Source organism: Nicotiana attenuata, chromosome 2, assembly GCF_001879085.1.
Source record: "Nicotiana attenuata strain UT chromosome 2, NIATTr2, whole genome shotgun sequence".
Taxonomy (NCBI): Eukaryota; Viridiplantae; Streptophyta; class Magnoliopsida; order Solanales; family Solanaceae; genus Nicotiana; species Nicotiana attenuata.
The window spans coordinates 33,986,573-34,012,951 of record NC_031990.1 but is presented as its reverse complement, the minus strand read 5'-3'; the positions used below and the strand labels follow the sequence as shown (position 1 = coordinate 34,012,951).

General features: G+C 35.5%; 4 protein-coding genes across 6 annotated transcripts; 2 read left to right on the top strand and 2 right to left on the bottom strand.

Moving 5' to 3' along the window:
* LOC109206957 (peptidyl-prolyl cis-trans isomerase CYP38, chloroplastic) lies at nt 948–4,200 on the top strand. Its single transcript, XM_019369837.1, has 7 exons — nt 948–1,315; nt 1,575–1,865; nt 1,976–2,175; nt 2,680–2,915; nt 3,053–3,195; nt 3,696–3,767; nt 3,854–4,200. Exons 1-7 carry the CDS (start codon nt 1,136–1,138, stop codon nt 4,079–4,081), a joined length of 1,350 nt encoding a protein of 449 aa, XP_019225382.1. The 5' UTR covers nt 948–1,135; the 3' UTR covers nt 4,082–4,200.
* Nucleotides 5,315–12,364, bottom strand: LOC109206935 (deoxynucleoside triphosphate triphosphohydrolase SAMHD1 homolog). Of its 3 annotated transcripts, none has more exons than XM_019369818.1 (20): nt 12,123–12,364; nt 11,863–12,014; nt 10,745–10,782; nt 10,396–10,418; nt 9,304–9,410; nt 9,165–9,216; nt 8,990–9,074; nt 8,301–8,391; nt 7,647–7,685; nt 7,395–7,462; nt 7,222–7,284; nt 7,063–7,118; nt 6,912–6,985; nt 6,687–6,779; nt 6,502–6,603; nt 6,319–6,399; nt 6,135–6,226; nt 5,977–5,992; nt 5,781–5,891; nt 5,315–5,690 (listed from the first exon to the last, which is right to left on the bottom strand). In XM_019369818.1, exons 2-20 carry the CDS (start codon nt 11,983–11,985, stop codon nt 5,592–5,594), a joined length of 1,413 nt encoding a protein of 470 aa, XP_019225363.1. In that variant the 5' UTR covers nt 11,986–12,014; nt 12,123–12,364; the 3' UTR covers nt 5,315–5,591. The 3 variants fall into 3 exon arrangements, with proteins under 3 accessions (XP_019225363.1, XP_019225356.1, XP_019225370.1); XM_019369811.1 differs by having other exon boundaries at nt 12,161–12,362; XM_019369825.1 differs by lacking the exons at nt 10,396–10,418; nt 10,745–10,782; nt 11,863–12,014; nt 12,123–12,364 and adding an exon at nt 9,791–9,842.
* LOC109206926 lies at nt 16,069–18,648 on the top strand. Its single transcript, XM_019369800.1, has 3 exons — nt 16,069–16,533; nt 17,021–17,185; nt 18,050–18,648. The coding sequence occupies exons 1-3, from the start codon at nt 16,141–16,143 to the stop codon at nt 18,371–18,373; spliced, it is 882 nt and encodes a 293-aa protein (XP_019225345.1). The 5' UTR covers nt 16,069–16,140; the 3' UTR covers nt 18,374–18,648.
* On the bottom strand, nt 19,029–23,639 carry LOC109206919 (formate dehydrogenase, mitochondrial). Its single transcript, XM_019369791.1, has 6 exons — nt 23,426–23,639; nt 21,772–21,943; nt 20,429–20,969; nt 19,953–20,077; nt 19,543–19,655; nt 19,029–19,434 (listed from the first exon to the last, which is right to left on the bottom strand). Exons 1-6 carry the CDS (start codon nt 23,516–23,518, stop codon nt 19,321–19,323), a joined length of 1,158 nt encoding a protein of 385 aa, XP_019225336.1. The 5' UTR covers nt 23,519–23,639; the 3' UTR covers nt 19,029–19,320.

The following is a 26,379-nucleotide window of genomic DNA, read 5'->3' as shown; positions in this document are numbered from 1 at the left end:
ATGTCCTTAACATTTACACTTCACATATGAAGTTAAGGACATGATGTCCCAACAACGGAAGGTACAAATACATGTCACTTTGTCCTTAATATTTATACAACAATCACGAAGTTAAGGACACCGTGTCCTTAATATTTACACAACACCCATGTCTAGCAAAGGGATATTTTTGTCTGGGCGGGTAAAAATTTATTAAGCACTGGCTAAAGAGTAAATATATTTTAAAGTGGCTAAAGAATAAAGACATCTCTAATTAGTGGCTAACTGTGCACTTTCCCGTTTCTATATTGTCCCAGACCAATTTGGGAGAAATTCAAAAATAGCTAGATTTACAAGTGGCCATTCAAAAATAGCCACAATTTCAAAAGTAATCAAAATTTAGCCACTTTTCATGTAAAGATAAATCTGAATGAAAACACTATTCAAAATCCGCAGCATAGTTCCAGCATAATATACTGGAATTCCAGTATAATATACTGGAACTATACTGGAGTTCCAACATAAGTATACTAGAACTCTACTATATACTGGACTTCCAGCATAATATACTGGACTTCCAATATAATATACCGATCCAGCATAATATGTTGGAACACAGATGCTCCAATCTCGAGTATATTATACTGAAACTTTCCGCATGTTGGAGTTCCAGCATAATATGCTGGAAGTTCATACACAGGTGCACCGATCTCCAGTATATTATACTAGAACTTTTCGTGTTGCAGCAAAATAGTGACTATTTTTTAATTACTTTGCGAATGATGGCTATCTTTCAATGACCAGTCCGAAAACTGGCTATTCCGTACTAGTTTTACCACCAATTTAGTAGTAAAGCCCAGAACCTAGTGAGATATCCAAGTGAATTTATACTATCATCTTATCCGGAGCGTGAGGTTGACTTAAGTCTCTGTATTTCCTAATTTTATCCTTTCCGGTCATAACCTTATCCCTAGCCACTCTACTCCTGTCCATTACACCAAAATCTTCAATCCCCGTATCTATATTTCTCCTTTAATAATTGGCCACATTTCTGTCTTCTTCTTCTTCTTTTCTTCTGTTAGTTAACAGTTACATTTGTCATTCTTTTTTCCTCCAAACCCTAAATGTCCTCTAGTTTTTACTTGTAAATTAATCAATGGCAGCTTCTGTTTCCTGCCACTATTTTTCTTCCCCATTAACAACTTCCACCAAACCCATCAAGCATTCCCTCAATTACACCCATTTTGCACCTTCTCTAAATAAAGTGCCGATCCGCCATTTTGCTCCACTATGTTCTTCCCAACGTTCACGTCCTTCTGAAATCCAAGAAAAAGAGGCAAGTTCTTCTTTTTTTGTCATATGCATTTCCATTTTAAAGAAAATATGTAGTCATTTCTTCTAATCTTGAATTTTAATTGATGTAGATTACTATTGCATAGTCACTACATCACAATGTTCATAGTTAGTGTTAACAAAAAAAATTCAATTACATATATATACTCTGAGCTGAATCCACAGCCTTAATTATACAATCTTAGCATTTTAAGTAACGAAAGGACTGTACTTAACAATGAAAATTTATCTTGAAAGTGCAGAAAGATTGGTTCTTGTCATTGAAGAAGTGTGCAGTTTCGGTTGCATTGTCAGTTAGTTTGATAAGTGGATTGCCTGGTTTGGAATGGTTGAGTCCTGCCCATGCGAGCACCCCCGCATTGCCAGATGTCTCTGTATTGATCTCAGGGCCACCAATTAAGGATCCCGGGGCATTATTGAGGTATGCATTGCCTATAGACAACAAGGCAATAAGAGAAGTTCAAAAACCGCTTGAAGATATTACTGATAGTCTTAAGGTTGCTGGTGTCAAGGCGCTTGATTCTGTCGAAAGAGTAAGATGTCATTTGATTTTATGCTCCCGCTTTAATCATTTATTGGCTTGAATCTGCACCTTATGTAGCTTTTTGGATTTGTAACGGTTGTTCGTATTTCAACTGTGTAGAATACAAGACAGGCATCCCGAGCTCTCAAGCAAGGGAAAACCTTGATTGTTTCAGGACTTGCAAAATCAAAGGCTGACCACGGCGTTGAATTACTAAACAAACTGGAAGTTGGGTTAGATGAGCTTCAAAAAATTGTTGAAGACAAGAATCGAGATGCTGTTGTATCTAAACAGAAAGAATTGCTTAATTATGTTGGAGGGTAAGTATAGCTAGGTTAGTCTCTACTTATAACAACAACAACAACAAGCCCACTGAAATCCCACAAGTGGGGGTTAGTCTACTTATAAGAATAAAGAATTTATTGCTTGGGTAACTTGGTTTAAGGAAAGTCAATTATCCATGTACAGTGTTTTAGTGTTTTCTATGCATACTTAATAGAGTATTCTAATGGAAAAGGTATCAAAACCTCTGTCCAAAACAAATTTTTTCTACAGAAACTTTGTGAAAGCAATTATTTTATTAGAATTTGTTCAATGGAGACACAGAAGTGTCATTGTAGGGATCAATGTCTAAGTAGGCTACTTATTCCGGTTTGTCTACCAAAATATTATTTTTTGTTGGCTATGGACCAATTCTAGGATTAGAAAGTGAGGAGCAAGGACGACTTTTAAAAATGGTGAATTTCCAAAATTGTGCTTTGCTCATTTAGACCCCTTGTCATTGACTGCAGCTGAGATCTTCCTGGGGCATTCGATTTCTGCAGTGTTGAAGAGGATATGGTGGATGGATTCCCATATGAAGTGCCTGAAGAATATCAAAATATGCCTTTACTGAAGGGAAGAGCAACTGTTGATATGAAGGTCAAAGTCAAAGACAATCCCAACGTGGAGGAATGTGTATTTCGTATTGTACTAGATGGCTATAATGCTCCGGTTACTGCAGGAAATTTTATAGACTTGGTGGAGAGGCATTTCTATGACGGCATGGAAATTCAAAGAGGTAAGCTTATGGTTTTTGATCTGTTCTTTCATGAAATCAATGGAATAAGTTGTCTATGCAGCAAACGGTGAATGTGCTCTCTTTGTAGTTTTCAACCTGATATCTTCTTGAAACTCATCGTTGTGGATGTTCTGCAGCGGACGGGTTTGTGGTCCAGACAGGAGATCCTGAAGGTCCAGCTGAAGGTTTTATTGACCCCAGCACTGAGAAAATTCGGACAGTACCTCTGGAGATTATGGTGGATGGTGAAAAAGTACCATTCTATGGAGAAACTTTAGAAGTAAGTTCATGAAGTTGTCATTTTGCCTCTAAATTTGACCTCTTAGTGTTCTACCCGTGATAATTTATTGTCACTCACAAGTTTTCAGTAGAAGTTATATATAGTATCAGAGTAAACGTTGTTGGCCAAGCGATCGTCAAGTCTAATACACCCAGTTTCTTGTGTTGGTCTTCAAAATTACCATAGACCGGTTACTGTGGTGAGAAATGCCACTTGTCCCAATGCGTTAGCCATTGGCATGGACTAGCACTCGGTGAAAAGAAACACATTTCTTCTTCCACAGCACTAAACTCTCCTAAATTGGCAATCACAGGATTACTCAATCAAGAATATTATCCACTATAGTAAACCAGACAAAATGCCCTTGATAACACTTCACAAAGATTTCATATTTTCCTGATTATGTTTGCCTTGGTCATGAATTCACTTTGCTCCATAGTCTATACATTCCTACTTATTCCTTTCGTATTTAACAAAGTTTTCTGGCATAATACCAACAGGATCTTGGTCTGTACAAAGCTCAAACAAGACTCCCCTTCAATGCTTTCGGAACAATGGCCATGGCTAGAGAGGTGAGATGCTTCGACTTTCTCCGTTGCTTCTGCCTATTCCATATCGTGTATTTACCAAAAAATCATTTGATAATGGTTGCTTACAGGAATTTGAGAATAATTCTGCGTCAAGCCAAGTGTTTTGGCTATTGAAAGAAAGTGAGCTGACTCCTAGCAATGCCAATATACTGGATGGTCGATATGCTGTGTTTGGTTATGTGACAGAAAATGAGGACTTTTTGGCAGATCTGAAGGTGGGAGATGTGATAGACTCGATACAAGTTGTATCTGGCCTCGATAATCTTGTGAATCCAAGCTACAAGATCGCTGGTTAAATGTCGTTTTTGTGATGAATAGTAGGCATTAACACCTGCATTGGATCTGTTCACAAAACTCTCTGAAGAGCATAATCATTATATTATCATATTATATTCAGTAATTTCAGTTTCTTGTTTTCAAAATTTCATCTTAAGGTTGGGGAAAAAGCTGTAATCTGAATCCCCAGAATTAGGCCAAAAGGTACAATTTAATCCCACTAAATTCCGGAACTAAACGTGGAACAAAATCTTTGTTTAATCGTTCTCCATCCCACTAAAACTTTTAACTACAGGCACATTCATAATCCGAACTGACAATTCCCTTGATATTGTCCCAGTAGCATTATAAATTCCTGTCTTATCACGAAACAACCACTCCTAAAGGTCTGCAAAGGTATTTTGGAAGATTAAAAACGTAATAGAGAGAACGTAGCATTATCATCCACTAAATCGGAGCTACTCCAGTTCCCAATATAAAGGCTAAATCGGAGCTACTCCAGTTCCCAATATAAAGGAGTTAACTTGTTTCACTGGGAACTGATTACAAAAATAAAAAGGTTAAGAGTAAGGCACAAGTCGGTAGGCACTGCTTGACATTTGATGCTTGTTGGTCACAAGACGGAAGCACGTACCTCGGGCCAGAGGCGGAAACTAGAATTTCAACCGAACCCATTTCTAGTACTCTGGCTCCGCTCCTGCCTCGGGCGCCATATAACCTACCATTCAAGTCTCGCCGGTCATTTCAGTAGGATTTGAAGATTCAACACGAGCAACAACGAAATCTGGGACGGGCAGTCCCCACTAGAATTCATCATTTCAACAATATGGGACGTGCAGTCAAATTTTTCACATAAGCTAGTGATACTTTTGGTTCTTAGGATACTGGTTTCACACATACAATTTGACATCAATCGTATGTATGCAAAATCAAACTATAATTAATCGCGAAAAAAATACCATAAGAAAAGCTGGAAAGCGCCAAGAATATCGTTGTTCACAATCTAGTGCTGGTTAGATGCAAAAGAGGGTAAATATACCATCAATGACAAAGAAAGAAGTAAGAAGCATGACTATTTGCCAGCTAATACGAAGAAGCACAGGGATAACTAGTAAAGAGTTCCCGAAGATCGATAAAAGAGTGCCATGATCATACGAAGCCGTTGCTCTTCCCTTCGAAAACTAAGCAAACAAACTTTAGGTACATCAAACCTCTAATATATAATCACGAACCATTGAGTAAAAGAGAAGGTATTATGGAACCATGAGCTTCTGCAATATTCAAAAGTCTATACCAGAGTCTGTTGTTTCCAATAACGTCTCAACACGAAAACTGTTACAGAACTGGTGGATATTATAATTTCCAGTAAAGACTAGCAACTTTCTACAAAGGCTCTAGTATAAGACTTGAGAGGCCTTTCACGTGTCAATTGAAGAGTTCTGTACAAATTGGCTATATGTTGCTTGAGATATACTATAATCAAATATATCTACCGTAGAATGTACTTTCTAGTGATGACGGGGGCAAAAATCATATACGACGTTTTTTCTCAGGTGTTGCATGAACCTGTGCTTTTATTCCATAAGTCTTCAATTGGAAATTTTCAAATGCATCAGAAATAGTTCCCACCTGAAGATTTGAGTAGAATAAATGGAACGGAGATCAGACTTAACAGAGCAGAAGAGATAAAATAAATGCAAAAGCTTACTGAACACAGACCAGGTGGGGCTTTTTGGAGTACACCCTCACAATCATATCTTGATATGATGTTGGCAGCAAGTGGCTGATACGATCATCAGGTATAGAAAATTTCTCGTCACTTTCATAATCCTGAATTTCAATCAAAATCATTAACAGTGAGGGCATGAAATCTTGAATTCTTGATACTCAAACTTATAGAAGCCATAGTCTGTACCTTGAAAAAATGGATACTGGCAGAGGCAACACGTCCAACCAGAGCATATAAAGAAAAACAAACAAAACAAAACAAATTGAGAGGCTCAGAGTGGTTATGAAAGTGGGACAGAGAAATCCTGTGCAAGAACTGTAATCGGTTGATCCATTTTGACAAACCTTTCAAGAGGATTATGACTCCCACGAGTCAGATCTATCCTCACATTGCTAACAGCAACATCCTCTTCTTTAAGTCTCTCACAGCCACTTTTCTGTAAGATAAAGACTATTACAGCAGAACTACTAAAATCTCTCAACTACTAAAATCTCTCAAAAACACTACAAACTACCATATATTAGTTACCTGTGAACAGACGATATCATGTGCAGTGACATCCTTGAAATGCTCTATTTTGTCTCTGGGGACAGCATACTCATTACAGAACTGCCATGTGCAAAAACACGAATTGACTTTAAACTTGAAATGTTACATAATACTCATATAACATGCTTAAGCAACAGCCATCAATGTAGATAACCTCAGTACCTGGTACAAATCTCTCCTTCGAACGCGAAGGATCAAATCCCTAGATTCCTTCAGTTCTGGGTCTGGAGCAGTCTCAATGGTTTTCAAGATGGTGTCATCTAACTACTTCCACGTACATAAAGAAATTAAGCTGATGGTTCCATGAATAGAGGAGATTTAAGCTTACAAAAAAGGGCCAGGCCAACCTTCCAATATTGAGAAGGATGCTCTATATGAGATGCTATCTGTAGATAATCATTTGCTTTCACCAGTGCATCTACAACCATAAGCTCTATTGCCTGTACAATGATGGAACATCAAATTGAAAGCCTTCACATGCAAGTATATATAACATACAAAATGATAACCTCCAAATTTCACATATGCTAGTGGGAGAATCAGAGGACAACTTTGTCAAATTTGCTGTGTACCTTCACTTTAGCATGAGTATAAACAGTTCTGTGTAGATCAGCTCGTGTGGCAAATAACTTGTGGATCGTTAAATCTGAAGATGTATCCATACAAAAAGTAAGATCACAAGTCAAACGAGTAAACTAATACTGCTAAGACATAAGTACTAACAGTCTTTGGCTCTGTAGCATATCTCATCTCCTAAAACTCTCATTGTTTCCATTAACCTGCAGAAGATGAAGACAGTTACATGGTAAAGAATTATTTTTCATCTCAGACATCCATCAACAGATGCCACGTAATAATAACCAAGAGGATGAAAGAATAGACCTCTGGAACTGAAAATTGCATCCTAGACCACACGCTCGGCTATCTCGGACAATGTAATCAAACCTGCAAGTAAATGAAAGCCCTTACCAGTCATGCGATGACAGTTCATTCAGTAAAAACTAGAAAAAGGGTTGGGGAGGAAAGAACGAATGATCATGGTTGAGAAAACCAACTTGTCAACATCGATTCCATTTCGACCATTTGCCACAATATCATATAAAAACTGCTTCTCCCTTGAGCTCTTCGTACCAATCAATCAAATTGAAACAATGGACAAGTTCAAGATTGGAATATGATGTGACAAGATGAGCATAAAAAGCTAATCTCAGAACAAAGTGTAAATGCATGTTTAATGAAGACAGTCAAATTTTAAGATTCCATTTTATCTCCTGGTAATTGAGTGTTCTGGGAAGCGAAAGACTTACTTTTGTCAATGCAAACTTGGAACTAGCAAGTATCATTTCCTGTCAATGAATATAGGTGTCAATAGGCCACATTTAAAACTCTCCCTGCTTACAACGTAAACAAGTCTAATGATCACTTGTGGCATGTAAGATCAATTGTCTTGTAGCTGCATGAAAAAAATTAGCTCATACGAAATAACTTCATTATCTCAACCAATGTAGTCATGACATGGTAGTAGAACTCCTTTACTAAGATCTGACATCACTGAAAAGCATTGTAAATCATCAGAATATTTTAGTGCCAACAAGAAGTTATGTCTTGCAAGTTTTAGTGCCAGAAATACAAACTCTCTTTAAGAAAAGAGCTCAAATCATCAAAACATCTACCACATTTGGAGAGCACATCAAATTCATTTTGCTTTCGTTGACAATACAAGTTTCCACAAATACTATATATAATAAGCAAACTAACAATCTCATTGCACATGATGTCAGATGTACCTTGTCAACCATGTAGCATAAACATGTGAAAGAGATCAAAACACTATCACTAAGTCTTATGCATAAGTTTGAATTTGATAAACACCATATTCTTTAAGCCGGTAAGATAGGTTGTGGGCATGGTTGCCATGAAACCTAAGGTAGCACAGTTGTAATCGAAATAATTCATCTTACCTTTACTTTTTTAATGGTTTCTGAATCAATATCAATATGACGCTCATCAACGATGTGATCAATCATATCCACTGACATTTGCTCATGAGACCTAAAGTACAACATAAGACAAGATGGTCACTGATATGCACCACCCCATGTAATGAGATCACCTCAATGTGAGTGCAAGAAGCTTCAAAGAAACTAGAACAGCAAAAAAAATAGTTAACTAGGAAGAGATTTTCTCAAATATCGACATTACAAGCAGCAGGCAAGAGTAGACACGAAGAGTTGGAAATCACTAAATAAAATCACCATATTCCAACATTCTTCACCTTGCTAACTTACAACTTCCGGATTTACACAACATAATGTATTCTATAAGCATAATCTTTATATCCTGCGCTAAAGTGGTTAGCTCGAGATTGAGCCATATTGACTGATTGAAGCTAAAAAGGCAAAACTAGGGCTTGACCAAGGAATTGCATCCAAGAAGGCAGTATGAAAGCATTCCTGCTCTAGAAAAGCAAAAAACTATTTATTTCTAAGAAGCTTCAAATAAGATTGAGTATGTTGCAGAAATTGCAAGAGATATCTTCTGTCAAAAATTCAACTATTATTAGCCAAGACAAATTGAATAGCATGAGAAAATGACATATATATTTGAGAGGTACTTAAATAACAGAACGCGTTCCACAGAAAAGTATTACCAGTCCAATCCATTGCGAACTTTAGGAAGAAACTCGCGTTCAAACAAGTGACTAAAAGGTCCATGGCCTATATCATGCAGAAGACCTAAGAAATTCAACCACAATGGAAGGGGAACATCATTTATTCTGCAGTAGGCAAGAGTGATCCATGCACGAGGTATTCTATATTACTTACCTGCAAGTTTCACAGTCTGTATATCAAAGTGATCAATTCCAAGCTCCATACCCTATCAAGGAATATTAGGATTACATGAGAACCCTCGGGCAGTATCAAAGTTGAGAAACCAAACTAAATAGTACACACAAAACCATACTTGGTGGGTTTTAAGCTTATTGATAGCTTCACTGGCAATCCAATACACTCCAAGGGAATGCTCAAATCTAGAATGCACTGCTCCCGGATAGACCATGTGTGCCACACCTGAAAGTGCATCCAAGAGCTCATGTTAGTAACAAATTCAAGCCACTACCAGGCTGCTAACTCCTGTAATTAAAAGGTTTCCACCAACATTGAGCATAACAGCAAGAGCCAATGGATGCATCAAGTAGTGAGTGTAAGATAGATGATTGAAATTTGTCCAACAGATAACAAGGATATCATTTTAATAGAAGGTAAAATTTATCCATTAAGTGATAGGAGAATATGTTGTCTTAAAACCCTTGCTTTCGATAGGCTTAAAACCCCTGGGCTTGCCTCTGCCTTTGCAAGAGGCTCATAAGGGAGATATGCATGCATGGTTTTAAAAGCTAATTATGAGTTCTTAAGTCATCATTTACATGAATATCCAGAATTTGCACAACCTAGATAGCACATGTCTTCATAGAACACTAAGAAAGAAGAGATCTTGCATATTCCATATGAGGATCCCACGACATTCTGAACTGCAATCACAAATGAAATACCACTAAAAGCTGAAACAGACAATTTTCATCTACCAAGTGTGCAATAAATATATTCTTCGGTGCATCAAGTGTCACTGATATTCACAAAGTGAAGCTGAAAGTTGCAGACAATTTCAGTATAGACAAGAAGCAAAGATAGTTATAAAATTTATCGTAGTTCCGCTAACCAAAATCACCTACATTTTAGACTAATGTATAATACAGGCTACTCATGTCTTTCATGGCACCCCATATTTTACTAATAATGTTGCAATAGTGAAAGAACTAAAATTTGGGATGCCAAGCATTTCAGGAGACATGTAGATAATAGATGGAAAACTTCTTCAAATCACACTAGAAATCCCCTATTTAATCACAATGTTAATAATTGATGTTCTAACTTAAACAAAGATTGTGACCATATATAAAAATGGGGAACATTATGGTGAAAGATCTCTTCCAAGGATTACCTACTCAGTCATTTCATAAGGAAAAAAAATAGGGGACAAGGGCTAGTAACTTACCTAGTTGTTTAAGATCACGAAGCCTGGAAAACAAAAGAAAAACGGTTCAATAACAAATGTCAAAACGACAAAAATAAATTAAAAGATGACCGTCAAGGTCGCAGAGCAGATTGCAGCCAATATGAATACAAATACTCAGACAAAGTGCATAAATTTACAATCGGCATGCCATAAACTGAAACCAACAACAACAACAATAACTACTACGTCTCAATTCCAAACTACTTAGGTCAGTTATATGAATCTTCCATATCCATGCCACACAACACTCAATTTTCTTAAGACAAATTTGGAGTTCTCTAACAAATAGATGATAATGAAAATACAAGTACAAGATAAAGAGACTTGCCTCTGAAATTGTTCTGTGTCAATGAACTTCAGGAAGAGCTGCAATTCAAGAAAGATTAAACTTACAGTAATTAGCACAAAGCTCACAGCAAAAAGGTAAGAACATGTATAAGAAAAGTGAATGAATGAATTAAGAGTTTAGATCTGGAATCAGGATCAGAAAACTGTACTTATCACACCCTAGTATCTCTCTTGCCTAGTGAACACACAAAAATAAATGCTGGCGTAAAACTTCTTGATATATTGGATAAAATATTTAGACTGGAAGCTGAAGAACTGCATCACAGGTTAACCAAGGACAAGTAAAAACAATTTGTTTTAATCCATTCAATTCAAGCAAATTGAAACATGCGAAACAAATGTATGAATTTTGACCTCAATATTCTCGAATAGTCATAAATGAAGAAAAAATCATCTCATCTTATTAATTATCATGGTCATTAATTTTTCATTAACAACAACAAAAACAACAACTACCCAGTGAAATCCCACAAAGTGGGGTCTGGGGAGGGTAATGTGTACGCAGACCTTACCCCTGCCCCGATAGCTGTTTCCGATAGACCCTAAATTTTTCATTAAATGAAACGAAATTTAGCCATACGCGTTCCTAATGACTTTCCTAAGAAGAAAAAAATATTGTGGACAACAAAAATAAAAAACTGCAACTCAAAATAGTTCTCTATTAATTTATTCAGTTAACAGTTAACAATTTTCTCTTAAATACGAGTAAAATTTTGGCAATGACTTACCATAGAAAAATTGTGGATAATAAAAATAAAAATGAATTTCAACTAAAATTAGTTCTGAATGATCATTCATTCCATTGACAGTTATCAATTTTCTAAATTATGAGTATAATTTGGGCAATGACTTATCATAGATAAATTGTGAATAACAAAAAATTACGACCTGCAAGTCAAAATAGTTCTGAATTCTCATTTATTCCATTAACAGTTATCAATTTTCACTAATATACTAGTACATTTTTGGCAATGACCTAGCGCAGAAAAGTACAACATAACATTTGAAAAATTGAAATAGTTTCATTTAGCACCAAAAAGAAAAAAGAAACCGCTCTAAATTGAAATAGCGCGTAAATAATCATATACGGAGATATACCGGGTCTATATAGATGTTGCCGTGGACGTTGTCATGGATTTGCTTAGAGAATCTGAGATCTTGAGATGAAGGGAAGTTGTAATTGGAAGAGAAACTGAGGTCTTCATTAGAAAAAGCTCCCATACTCACTGTTCGCTCTCTACTTCACCACTCTACACAACGAAAAAAAAAAACAATGGAAAATTGCAAATAGCAAAATCAATAACCTAGCATTCGCAATTTAAAGGGCACAGTAGAGTAATTACGAAACCGTTACATACCGTTTGAGTTGCTTCAAAGAGAGAGAACCGTTACATACCGTTTGAGTTGCTTCAAGGAGAGAGAAACAGAAAGAGAGAGCAGCAGGCGCCAGAGGAGGACGGAGAATATTTGATTTGCACGAAAATGGGAAGGGGATGTGGGTGTGTTGAGTAGTGATAAAGTAGTGCCGCCAAAAGGGCCTTTAATTTTATTGCTTTTTTAATTATAATTGCTATTGCTATTGCTATTGCTGCTACAACAAGCGACACTGGCGTCCGCTGTGGAATTGGGGCCAGAGAGGCAGTGCGCCAGTGAGTATTCGACACAATTAATGACGGTAAAATGGATAAAAGAAAAAATAGTTATTCACTACTCCCTGCTTTCCACCTTTTTAGTTTACTAGTTTTAGTGTTCGGGTCAATTAGTATAAAATATGTAAAAGAATAAATTATTGAAAAATAGCAATTGATGTTAAACTAAATGCGAAATTTGTTCAAATGATCAAAATAAATGTTATTACATTAATACAATAGTTGAGTTCAATATCTTCAAAATATATAAAGATGATGAATTTAGTTGAATCAATTTTGGTAACGCAACTAATTGCACAGTCTTTTAGTTGATATAAATGAAGTATAAAATCTTTATGCTAATCATCGTGTAAGGAATAAATCAGTTTTCTATGTTTTTGGACAATATAAAATAAATTCTAATTTTAATTTATAAAGATTCTAAAATAAATATTTTATGTAGAAAAATTAGGTTAAGCTACTTTATAATAAAAGATATTAAAAATTTAAAAATGTGTTCTGCTCACTTCTTTTTTCTTTTCTTTTCTTTTCTTGGGTTTAGTCTAACATTAAATTATTTTATTTAAATATTTATGTCTGTTTTTTATATGTGAAATATGTTCTTTGTAACTTAAGTACATAGAATTCTTATTGTTCATTTNATAAACTTTGCTATAGACGATTTTGGAATTTCAAAATCAACTTTACTGGGGACAATTTTTTAAATTTATATTTCAAAGTTCCAAGTATATTAGTTTATTTAAAGTTTAAATATCAGTTATAGTTAAAAATAAAAAGGAAAAAAACTAACATGCATTGGTGATGTCTTTTAGTAATCAATTATTGAAAGTATTTGTAAAAGAATAAGATGCTAACAATTATATATATCAGAGGCTAAGAATACGCATTAACTCCAAAAGCGTATTTAAAGTTCACAAGGATATAATGTTTGTTTACGAAAGAATTGAAGTAAAGTAAATTTTAATTGAATTTGAAGTCCTAAATATTAGGACCTTATATGTAGTTTAAATAAGAAAATAAAAAAAAATTAGTTGATTGTGAACTCCCAAATATTAGAAAAATAATTAAATAACTGTTTTATCTAGTATGTAATCTATTTTTAAAGGGTAAAAAAGGCAAATAATATTTCGCTAATGACCTTCGTGCTTTTTATATTAGTATAAATATAGATATAGATAGATATAGAATATTGATATAGATATAGATTTGTATTAAAACTACTATAATTTCATTGTTATTATTGTACTATACTTGATTTTGCTCTACTCTTTGATTTCTTTTGTCGAAGGTCTTTTTATGGAATAAATTCATGTACCTCAAAATTTATGTCAACTTTGAAAAATAGTTTTACTTATATGATGAATTTGGATAAGAATGAATCTGAATTATTGTGCTAATTGGTTAATTCAAATAAGTAATTATGTGTTATCAACATTAACAAAAATCTATTTTTTGAAGATTTAAATTCTTAATATTGGCTTCCTCTTTTTTTCTTTGCTTACGTAATATTAGCTCATACCAGATTTCAAATATCTAATGATTATTATATTTTTATCCAAAAAGAATTCTGTTTCCAAATTGTAAAGAATTTGAATTTGAATTTTTATTTTTTTCGAATGGTTAGTGTCATTGGCTTTTGCAAATCATTTTCTTTCTCGCTTTCCGTAGTTACTTCAATTGCTGAATTTAATGTTTAAATTTTTATCACTATTTATGTCTAAGCAAAATATTATGCATTTAAATGGGAATCTTTCCTTTTTTTAATTTTGTTTATATCACAATTGTGCACCTAAAATTTAGCACAATTACTCTATCTATTTTGAACAACGTGCAATTAGAGAGAACTCATATGACATCATTGGAAGATTTGGTGTTATTTGGTCTTAATTTATGTTGAAGATTTATATAAGGCAGAATGTTTGTGATTTTAATATTTTAAATATTAAGATTTTTCACTTAGTTCAAATAAGGAAAGATTTAATAAGTAATTTTTTTTATTGATTTTAAACTCCTAAATATTAGGAAAAATAACTACATGACATTTTTGTCCAATATAAATCTATTTTAAAAGGGGCGAAAAAGGAGAACGACATTTCGCTAAGGGCCTTCATGCTTTTAATATAGTATAGATGTGAACCTATTTCTTTTTTGGTATTTACAAAAAGAATGACCACTTTCTAAATTTGGAAACAATTTAGCTTAAACTTATACTTCTACCCTTAATGAGAAGCTTTTATAACCACGCAAATACTCTGGACCCCTTTTTAACTTGTTTAGGGAGTATTATTTATTAAATAATAAATCTTTTTAAACGGATAAAATATGAATAAGAATCATATTATTCACTTAGAAAATAAATAGTTAATGAGTTTAACGGGTTTAACTTTTATATTTGTAAAGCCTCAAATTGGAATTCCTCAAGTTTAGTTGACTAGGAATTCTCCCAAAAATGATTATATTCAAGAAGCATCCATATTATCCCGCGGTTTACTTGTTTTTATCCATATTAAATATGGATAGAAAAAAATAATTTATCCGTTTTTGCATTATCCGTTTTTTACCCGCTCATATCCGTGCCCCCGTGTTGCCACCCCTAGCCACAACCCATTTGGTTTTCTTAAATTGAAGTGGCTATTTGCGTGATTTATGGACGCATAATTGTATCCAAATTTGAAGTAGTGAACAAATAAATTAATAGCCTGTTTGGCCAAGCTTCTTTTGAGGCAAAAGCATTTTTTTTTTTTTTTGCCAAAAGTATTTTTTTTCTAAAATTAAGGTGTTTGGCCAAACTTTTGAAAAGAAAAAAAGTGCTTTTGAGGAGAAGCAGAAACAGTTTTGGAGAAGGAGAAAAAAATAGCTTCTCTCCAAAAGCACTTTTGAGAAAAATCAGTTTTTTAAAGCTTGGTCAAACACTAATTGCTGCTCAGAAGTGCTTTTCAAATTAATTAGTCAAACACAAATTACTTCTCACCATAAGTACTTTTGAGAAAAAGAACTTGTCAAAATAAGCTGATTTTTGCAGCTTGGCCAAACGGGCTATAAATCATACGTACTATAGTAACAACTGGAATCATTTTTATATTTAAATTAATATATTTTGTTTGCTTATTGTTTACATATGTATATTTAATGTAAAAAATCGATCAAACGATATCATGTAACACTACTTGGAGCAAAGTAGATAGCCCCTGATTAGGTAGAAATATTTTTGGAAGAAACAATTAAATGCTTTAAAGAATATAAGATGGGTTTAGATTGTCAGTCTAACAGATTTTATTTTTCATCAAACAATTTTTTTGAGAATGAAATGAACGTCAATCTCTCGTTTTGAAATTGTAACATGCTCAACATTTATTTTTTCTAATAAAGAATCCCATTTAATTCGTTTTAATTTTCGAGAAAAGAGACTACTCTCTCAATCCAATAACATGTGTTTGGAAAAAGAATCCAATTCATGTTTGATTAAATAAAATTTATACTTTTTCATTTAAGTTTCCTTATGCAATAAAGAAAACTATATTTAAATGATAAAATTAATAAACAAAAAAATCATATTCAACTATTTAAATAAAATACATTATTAAATTTGCAAAAATGACATAAAAATATTACTATTATGAAATGACAAAAGATAATGAAGCCTCAGAGTCAGATTCCCAAAAGATAAATGGGAAAGCCAATATCAAAACAAAGATTGAACGTCCACCACATGTAACACACCAGAGAAATGGTGGTTGTTTCCTCTCTTCAAACGAACCTCGATTTTTCTTCGAGTTCCTCCCTCTTCTTCAAACCCATCTCTCCTTCTCTTCTTTACTTTCGACGCTTTTATAGATTTCCCTGCACAAGGAATAATAAAGCAGCTTCCAACTCCTCCAATGGCGGCGCCGTCTTGGTCGTCAAGGCTTATATGGATGAAACAACAAATCCTGTTTCAAGTTTCGTTAATAAGGTCGTTGGTTCACTACCTGTTGTTGGTCTCATAGCCAGAATTGTGAATGAGGAAGGCGGTGTTGGTGGTGATATTATTGATTTTGCTGAGTTCAGGAGACGCGTCGGTAACAAGTGTTCTATTACTGATTCTAGAGCTTTTTATGAATTTCGAGATCGACGTGGCAAGGTAATTTATTTTGTACTTGCAATCAGTGCCTTGGCTTAACTATCAATTATTAGCATTTCATGTTACTAATTGAATTCGGCCTGCAACTTATGTTACTTTTTGTATTTAATATCTAAATTTTAATCTTAAACAAGAACGTATCTAATCTGATTTAGCAACTGAACAAGGTGAAATTGACTCATAGGAGAAGTGCACAAGTACTTTTTATTGAATCAGCTACTAATTTAAACTTCTTATTTCTCCTTTAATGGCTTGTTCTTATAGCCATGGAATTGTTATGACATATTTAGGACCACAAATTGTACCTAAAGTCTGTTTTTTTTTTTTATATATATATATATATGGTAGTGTCTGTCGTATAAAAGTACAATGAAATACTAGTTGAAGTCTTTTCTAGTTACTAGCCTGTGAAAAAAGTGGTGATTATGCATAATATTAATAGTCTCAAGTGAAAAATTGAACTTGATTTTCTTTGCGTCATTGATAGACAGGGGATCCTCTGTATGTGCTACTATGCTGTTGGTTAGCTGCAGTGGGAGCTGGTTTACTCAAATCTGAGGAGATTTTGGAGGGTGTAGCAAGGCTTAGTTTAGCAAATGATATTGAATTTGAAGAGCAAAACTTCATTGCTTTGATGAATGAAGCAAGAGAGGTTAGTAAGATTTCATTTGCCGACCATCTTTTGAGCTTCTTTTCATTCACATTACACTACTTTCAACGCTCCTATGTTATCAGTAAAATAATAAAATGTATAGCATGATCCCTCCTTAGATACTGTCTTCGAAGCGTACTCCAACTTTTGCTTCTGTTTCCTTATTTATTGCTTGAATTCTCCAAAAATGCTGGCACAATCGTGTTAGATCTTCCAAAACTCTATAATTTTGGAGGACCCGACACACACACCTGACAGTATTATTGGAGGATTCAAGCAGCATAACTCGCCTAACTCTTATTTAGAGGCCTATTAGCAGCAGTGTACCAAGTAACTTGATATTTACAGAGCCTATAGTAAATTTTAACATGATACATATGTTAGCAATTAAACATAATAATCCCTAGATTAAACATGATAATAGAATACAAAATACATATAAATTAGCGAGAAAGTTGGCGCACATGTGCAGATTAATGTAGGATCAGGTTTTCCTTTCTATATCTCTTCCTCAAGATGGTCGAGTCAATGGAACATTTATCAATCATTTGTCTCTAAAAACGGCATTATATTCAAGGAGCCAAAGAGCGTGTTTATATAAAGGTTAGAGAACTACCTAACGGCCAACAGCAAATAAAAAAACATGATGGGCTACGAGCTTCAGCAGATTTGAGCCTACAATCATCGATTCGCTAGATCTACCAAGCACAGAATGTGCACGGTTCAATAATCATACATCACACTTATGTTTTGGCTCTTGTTAATGGACTACTGTTATACCGATACACTTAAAACATACTACTATATAAAAAAGTTTAGATAAAGTAGGCGCATGTTTTCTAAGATATTCCATTACTTCTGCAGAAGCGGGCGAAATTGGGAGCTTCTACCCCTAAAATCCCCATGGAAATTCGAGCTGAGAAAGCTCTGGAAGCTATATATGTATGTTGCTTCGGAAGGGATCTGATTGAAGAAGAAGATGAGAAACTACTAAGTACCATGCTTAGTGCTGTCTTTCCTACAGTCGGGCAGCAAAAGGTAGAAAGCATTGTCAAAGAGAAGGCAAAGAGAGTAGCTGATGGAACTGAAGAAATCAAATATACAGAGCCCAAGCAATTATCAAAAGAAGCAGTTCAGCTGCAAATGAAAGACCTTGAATTTCTTAAGCAAAACAGTCTGAATCAATGAGGCATGAAATTTGTTATCATCTCAAAGTAAATTTAGGTACTGGTGCTAGCATCAAGAGAAAGATTATCCCACATAGTTTCAGTATACGAACACATTCACATGAATGATGCATCTTCTTCATACAATGCTGTTAACTAATATAGCTGTGCATGTGTATGCTCCCTGCTCTCTTTCTTTTGTGATCACTTTACCTTTTCTACTTTCAATACAATACAGTAGCTCCAATTTTGTATACAAGAATGATCTATTACTTGCTATATACAGAGTAAGCTGAACAACTGTTCAATCGGTTACTCGTTAAAAGATTCAAGAGCTTGAAATTTTTTCTCTTCTCTACATACTGGAACTTGGAGGGAATGTCCCCTATTCCAGTCATACTTCTGAGAAAAATAATCACTGTGAAAAGTACCCTATAATATGATTGATATTACAGACAAGAACATTAAATATACCACATTCCAATATGCGCCTATGATAATTTTGGATATGGTCTTCTTGGGTGTTAATTTGGTCCATACATAACATTTCTCGCCCCCCCCCCCCCAAACCACCACAATTATTAAATGATCTCATAGAAAATTAAGATCGTCATTCGCTACTGCACCATGAAGATGCTTAATAATAGATGATACATATCTAACAAAAAGGAGATACATAAGAGGAATTCCCGAGCACAAATTGCCCAGAACACAAGTACAACCGCCATAGCAAGAACATTTCCATCATAATAGTAGTACTCAAGAAAGACAATGAAGAATTATACATAGATCTCCATAACACAAGGGGACATGTTTAAATCACAAATGTGACGCTACAGCCAAATGGAGAAACTGCACAACTGTTCTAAAGGATGATAAGTAGCCAATTGTATCAGATTATTACAGACACGGCTTGCCAGTTTATTTGACAGAGAAGCCTAGAACACAACCCTAAAGTACATAAGTGATTTAGCGATACTGAGGTGCCAGTTCCCCATCCTTGACAATGTAATTTTGTGCTGGGAAATCCTCGCCCTTGAAGTACCTGTCCAGCATATCCTTCGTTCCAGCAGCATAACGCAACTACAAAATTTCCCATCACAAGATTTTCTCAGTTTTCAATTATAATGTCGTCAAAGCAGAGAATAGGCAAAGCCTAAAGAAATTGGAGAAAACAGAGTATTTACAAACCTGTGCATCAATGGTAGTCCCTGAAATGTGCGGGGTCATAGCTTGGTTTGGCATGTAGCGCCACGGATGGTCCTTGGGAGCTGGTTGTGGGTACCAAACATCTCCACTGTATCCTAAATTTGGGGGAAAATAACCAAAAGAAGGCAGTCAATATAATGATTATTCTACCAAGGATTCCACAATTCAACAAGATATCTAACTATTTCGAGTTTCAATGTCAGATTAAGTTCAAATTATTCCATTGAGCAACAGGAAAAGCAGTTTTGTTAGGGAGAAAGAAAAGAAATAAGCAAGTAAATTTTGAAATTGAAGGAAAAGAACTATGATTTGATGTGTGAATGATGTGTCATTTAATATTAATGTTGCGGGCTCATCTCTTTGATTATGTGTTCAGGTGATATTAAAAATACCTGCAATATGACCACTATTACAAGCATCAACAACTGCTTGAGTGTCCATAATTGCTCCTCGAGCATTGTTTACAATTAGAACTCCCTTCTTCATTTTTGCAATTCTTTCCTTGTCAAACATCCCTCTGCATCACAACGTAAAATTTTTGAGAAATTTGACATGTAGCGCATGGAAATAAACCATGACCTTAGTGACATGAAATCAGCACGGAAAAAAACTACATCATTTCCAAGAATCTTAAAAAATACTCCAATGGCAATCATATTTTTCTGGCAACGCAAGTGGGCGAGAACATTTATCATCCTACTGACTTCTAACATGCTGACAAAACTCCAAAGAGAAAATTAAAGGAAAAACAAAAAGAAAATATAACTCGTGGCAGTGGTTCATATAGAAAGAATATCAAATGTTTTGTGCATCAAGCCAAAAGGTGAAAGATAACTTGCCCAAGCAATAAATAGAACAGAAACCTTACTTTGTTTTCTCTGTAAGAGGTGTATTGACGACCACTATGTCACATTTTGAAAGCATCTTATCAAGATCTTCCTCAAACTTTGCCCCGATTTGATTCTCTAGCTCAGAATCCATCTTAACACGATCATGGTAAAGTAGATTACAGTTAAATGGCTTCAATCGTTGAAGTAAAAGTCTACCAATGCGTCCTGCACCCACGGTTCCAACAGTCTTGCCTTCCAAATCATAAGCTCTGTACGCAATGCCAGCAACATTCCACTCCCCATTAATAACCTGATGATGTCCTGGCAGGAAATTTCGGACAAGAATTAAGATTCGCATCAGTTCATCTTCCGCAACTGAGACAACATTGCTCCCGGTGACCTCTGCTACTGTCAACCCTGCAGCAGCAGCAGCTTTCAGATCAACATGATCTGATCCAATTCCAGCTGTCAGCAGAAGCTGTAAATTTTTCGCCTTCTTGATCCTTTCAGCCGTGACATAGGCAGGATGAAAAGGAGTAGTAATCAACACGTGGAGATCAGGAATGTGTTTCTCAAGCTCTGCAGAGAGGAAGTCATGGAACAAGAAAAATATATTATAGATGGACAGACACAAAAACTTTATCCCAGGAGAAATTTCTTTCTTTTGACCAAAAAGTCATTTTAAGTAACAGTTATAGAGCATAGTCAAGGATTCAAAAGTAAAAAAGAAAGACACAGCGGTTTGTGTATCAGACTTGCACCATTCTCATGATAAGTGATATAATCAAGCATTTATACTAAGCACGTCATCCACCAGAAAATGTTTACTATTATGTGAAAGTGAAAGCATCCATATGTGCACTCTACTAAACAAGCCTCTGCAACTTTGATAAATTCTTGTCTAAATCACAAAATTTACCCGTAGTCTTATCAAACTAAACTCTTGATGTATAGACGTTTCGCAAATGCACACAGGTATATCATGGGAAAACACTCCTTTTTTCCTTCCTGTAAGGTACTACCTCACAGTGTCCAAATTTTACATCACAATTCACTTGCAAGTTGCAACAAAGGACCAGCACTAATAAAGCAAGTATTTTCTACTTGCTTTGCTCTTTATCTAAATAAATGTTCCTGATATGACCGTTCAGTTCTCCTCACATGAGCCGTTTATTTAGAAATTAAGTACATATATGCATGTTTTCAATTAAAAGAACTCCTCCTTTTCAGCTGGATTCATGCTCCCAATTCCATACAGAGAGACTTATGTTAGACTATAGTCGTACAAGAATGAAGGGCCAAGGAATTATCTTTAGAAATGTGTAGGCATCAATGGAGAAAAGGATAGAACATATGAGATTACAGATGAGCAATAACTAACCACAATCTGGTCCTTCTTTGTCAGGAGTGACTATGTACTGATGACCTTTAGATTCTAGCCATTCGCGTATCCCCAAGGCATTTTCGGCACAGCCCACAAAGTTGGGGTTCATTTCAGCATATTCGTTTGCTTTATAGAAAACACCAACAATCTTTTTGCTACCAGGGGAAGCCTGTAAAATAATGAAGAGAGAAAAAGTGAGTGGACAGACATACATGAAATTTTTACGGTCATATAGCAAGCTGATATGTGTTAAACTTATAATTGACTCCTAAAAACTTCTAGATGCACCAGTTTGCAAGAGATAGGCTAGTGGATGATGCTAATTCAGGCTCACCTCAAGGCAATTAAAAGCTTGAAAAGGTCTATTATGTTTGATATATCCATGAAAGACTAAGCAAAATAAGCAACATTCAGTATACTTGCTTTGATTATTTCCTTCAAGCTAACAATTAATAGGAGTTTTCATGATCTTCACATAAATTAGGCAATTATGAGAGCCATTTTCCTGAAATATAGGGAGAACAAAATAAAGTACTCTAGTTTAATAAACAAACTAGACATGGGAAATCAGTTAATACACCTTTGTCACTTCATTAAATAAGAAATATCACTTAGATCTTATTTGTTCCCAACCAGCTGAAATTATTGCACCGAGAAAAGATTTTCCAAATCGGAACTAGTACAAACAAAGTACTCCCCTGTTTCAATTTATGTGATACTTTCGAGAGTCAATTTGACTAATCTTCAAAGATAAATTGGATTAGATCAACTCAATATTTTAGAGTTAAAATTTAGATATGCAAAAACTATAGGAAAAAGTACTCTAAGCTGTAATTCTAGTCATGTCAATATGAAGAGAAAATACATTTTTATATTCTAGTCATGTCAATATGAAGAGAAAATACATTTTAAAATATTGATAGAAGTTCACATCGGTTTGAATGTGGAAGAAAAAAAATGTTATATAAATTGAATTGGAGGGAGTAATAATATGTTGAAAATTGATGACACTAGTGCCTAGTGCATGAACCCTGCTACCATTGTCCTTGAGACCCGTGAAACATTATAACTATAAACCTACTTGATATTAAAATGCTAGAAATGCACGTGAAAATTCAAGTAAGCAAGCATCACGTGAAAAGATCGGAAAAAACTGTTGCGGACTGCCGGCGTTAGATTTTCCGTTAAGGAAAAGCAACCTATCATAAAAAAATTAACACTTTAGTATACTAAATAAAAATTTCTTTGACACGTAACAGCTGTAAAAAGGACACATTAATGAAAAGCTAGTAACTCTGTCATCCAGCAGCAGAGCACTTCCATTTGGTGTGGGGGAAGAGGGGAGTACAGGCCAGGCATCCAATTGGTAGAGCGTCGTTAATTTCTACACAAATTATAAACTAAAAAACAATGTTTTTTTGTTTGTTTGTGTGTTGTGTGTGTGTGTGTATTTTTTTTCACTTCTCGGCTGTTCATTTCCCTTAGCTTCATTTTCTCTGTTCCAAACTAAGGGTCACAGACTGTAAAATTTCCAGTTCCCGTTCACTTGATTCTCGAAGAATCAGATATGATCCGGCCGAATTTTAACAAGTCATTCAACAAGGGGCAAAAACTAGGTCATATAAAGCTGATTGAGGAGAGATGGCTTTACCTGAAGTTCTCTGGTAAAAACTAAGGAGGACGGTGATGATGAAGAGGAAGCAAAAGCACGAGCTGCTGTAGAAGCCACACGTCTCATCGCCATCGGAATTTTTTGGATTTGCAGCAAAGAGTTGTACTTACTAGAAAGAGAGAAGGAGAAGAAGAAGCTCCACTTGGCTTTGATGACGGTCACTAAAGAGTCCTAATGCCTTTTTATAGGAAATACCAGTACTCAGTAGCTACCTGATTGTACATAAATTTATCTGAGTACGTGTATATACAATTGAAACACGTGTACAATTATCCTGCATGTGACCTTATATCAAAAGCCAACATGGCTGATTCTACTATTTTAGTGTTTGACCTTTTCTTTTGACCTTCAATGAAAACTTGTTACAAGATTCATTAAAATCCTAATATTATGTTGCTTACCTTTATTATTATGTTTTTTTAATAGAGATTAACTAATTAAGTTATTACTTATTTTCAAGCATCTAATCTAAAAGACATAAATTATAAGAGTAAAGGTAATAAAAGCCTAAGGAACTATTTAGTATCACATCTTTTTGTCTATGCCTTTTCTTTTGTGCACGTGTGTGTTTGACTAAGTAAGAAAAAGGAAACTAGTACGATTAAAAGAAATAGTTTTACATAGGGGTGTACATGTCACGACCCGGATTTCCCACCCTCGGGAGTCGTGATGGCGCCTACTAATGAGAGCTAGGCAAGCCAAATTTATTTAGTTGTCCATTAATAACCTAATCCACTTTAACAATTTACGACGATGATACAAAAGCAACGAAATTCAGAAATAAGCGGAAGTCTTAACATTTTATAAAACTGAATAAAATGCGGAAAGTTCAACAAAATCCTCTACCCAAGACTGGTGTCACTGTACTCACGAACTGCTAAGAATACTACATACAAACGTCTAAAAGAGAATACAAGCTGTTTGTCTCGATTACAATGAGATAACAGAAGAAAATAAAGGATAGAGGAGACGCTGGGCCTGCGGACGCCTGCAAGGCTACCTCGGGTCTCGCTGAAATGAAGCCTGCACTCACACTACTGTTGCTGCTGCTCGAAACCTAGACCCGTGCAAAATAGCACAGAGTGTAGTATCAGCACAACCGACCCCATGTTCTGGTAAGTGTCTGGCCTAACCCCCGACGAGGTAGTGACGAGGCTAGGACCAGACTCCAGATAAGCCTGTACAGATATATATACAAGTACAACAGAAAAATAGCAAAAAAATAACAATTTAAGCTGGGGAAGGGAGCATGCTTCAGGGGTAACAGATAGACACAAACTATCAGGAATAGTGGTACGTACATCTACAGTTTAACTTCTAACAATAATGAAAAGATAAGACAACTTTCATATTCAACTCATCTTGTTGCAGGCATGCAATCCGATCCCATTTCTCAATATCTCGTGGTAGGCGTATCACCCGCTCCCATTTCAGTATCACTTGTGGTAGGCGTACCACCCGCTCCCATTTCAATATCACTTGTGGTAGGCGTACCACCCGCTCCCATTTCAATTTCACTTGTGGTAGGCGTACCACCCGCTCCCATTTCAATATCACTTGTGGTAGGCGTACCACCCGCTCCCTTTACTTTCAACACAATGCACAATACAATCCCGGCAAGGGAACAATCAAATTAATACTCTTCCCGGCAAGGGAACAATCAAATTAATACTCTTCCCGGCAAGGGAACTATAACAACAAGTCAAACATCCCGACAAGGGAGAGTCAGCTATAACCAATCCTATTCAACTTCTTCCTGGCACAATTAATACCAATATTTAGTCACAACGTTCATAGGATCAACAAGGGTACACAATTATCAAATTAAGACTCACGGTCATGCTTGACACCGACGCATGGATACTCGTCACCATGCCCATGCGTCGTACTCAACATAAACAAGTAGCAATTATGACTCAACTCCTAATCCCTCAAGCTAGGGTTAAACCAAACACTTACCTCGATGCTTTGAACTCAACTCAAGCCTCAACTATAGCTTTACCCCGTGATTCCACCTCCAATCCGCTCGAATCTAGTCACAAGTCACTTAATTACTTTAATAAACACTAAATGAATCAATTTGAATGCATAAAAATGAATTTTCCAAGGTTTTTCCCAAAAATTCCAAAATCGCCCCCAGGCCCACGTAGTCAAAATCCGAAGTTCGAACCAAAACCCGGTTACCCATTCCCTCACGAACTCAAATATGTAATTTGTTTTGAAATCGGACCTCAAATTGAGGTCCAAATCCCCAATTTTTGAAAAACCTAAGTTCTACCCAAAACCCCCAATTTCACCCATGAAAATCTTTGATTTTAAGAACAAAACATGTTAAATGATATTAATGAATGAAAAACTGAGTAAAAATTGACTTACAAATGGGTTGGAATGAAACTTGTTCTTGAAAAATCGCCTAAGGAGTTGTGTTTTGAAAGTGAGGTGAAAAATGGCCTAAAATTCGACTAAGTATGAAAATGGTTGGGCTGCAGATATGGGAATTGCGAACTGGGTTCGCATTTGCGAACCCTGCAGGCTTGGGAAATGCGAAGGAAATTCGCATTTGCGAACTTTAGAAAATCTGGGCTTGTTCGCAATTGCGAACAATTAGTCGCATTTGCGACCTCCAGCCATCTGGGCACACTTCGCAATTGCGAAGGAGGACCTCGCATTTGCGAGCCAAGGCAGGCCTGGGCTGGGTTCGCATTTGCGAACCAGCCTTCGCATTTGCGAATTCGCATTTGCGAACCATTGCGAAGCGTGCAGGCATGTTCATACCAGCAGCAATTTCTTAGATTTCTAAGGTCAAAATGCAACTCGACACCTATCCAAAACTCACCCGAGCCCTCGGGGCTCCAAACCAAACATACACACAACCTCAAAAACATCTTACAGACTTATTCGTGCGATCAAATCGCCAAAATAACATCATATAC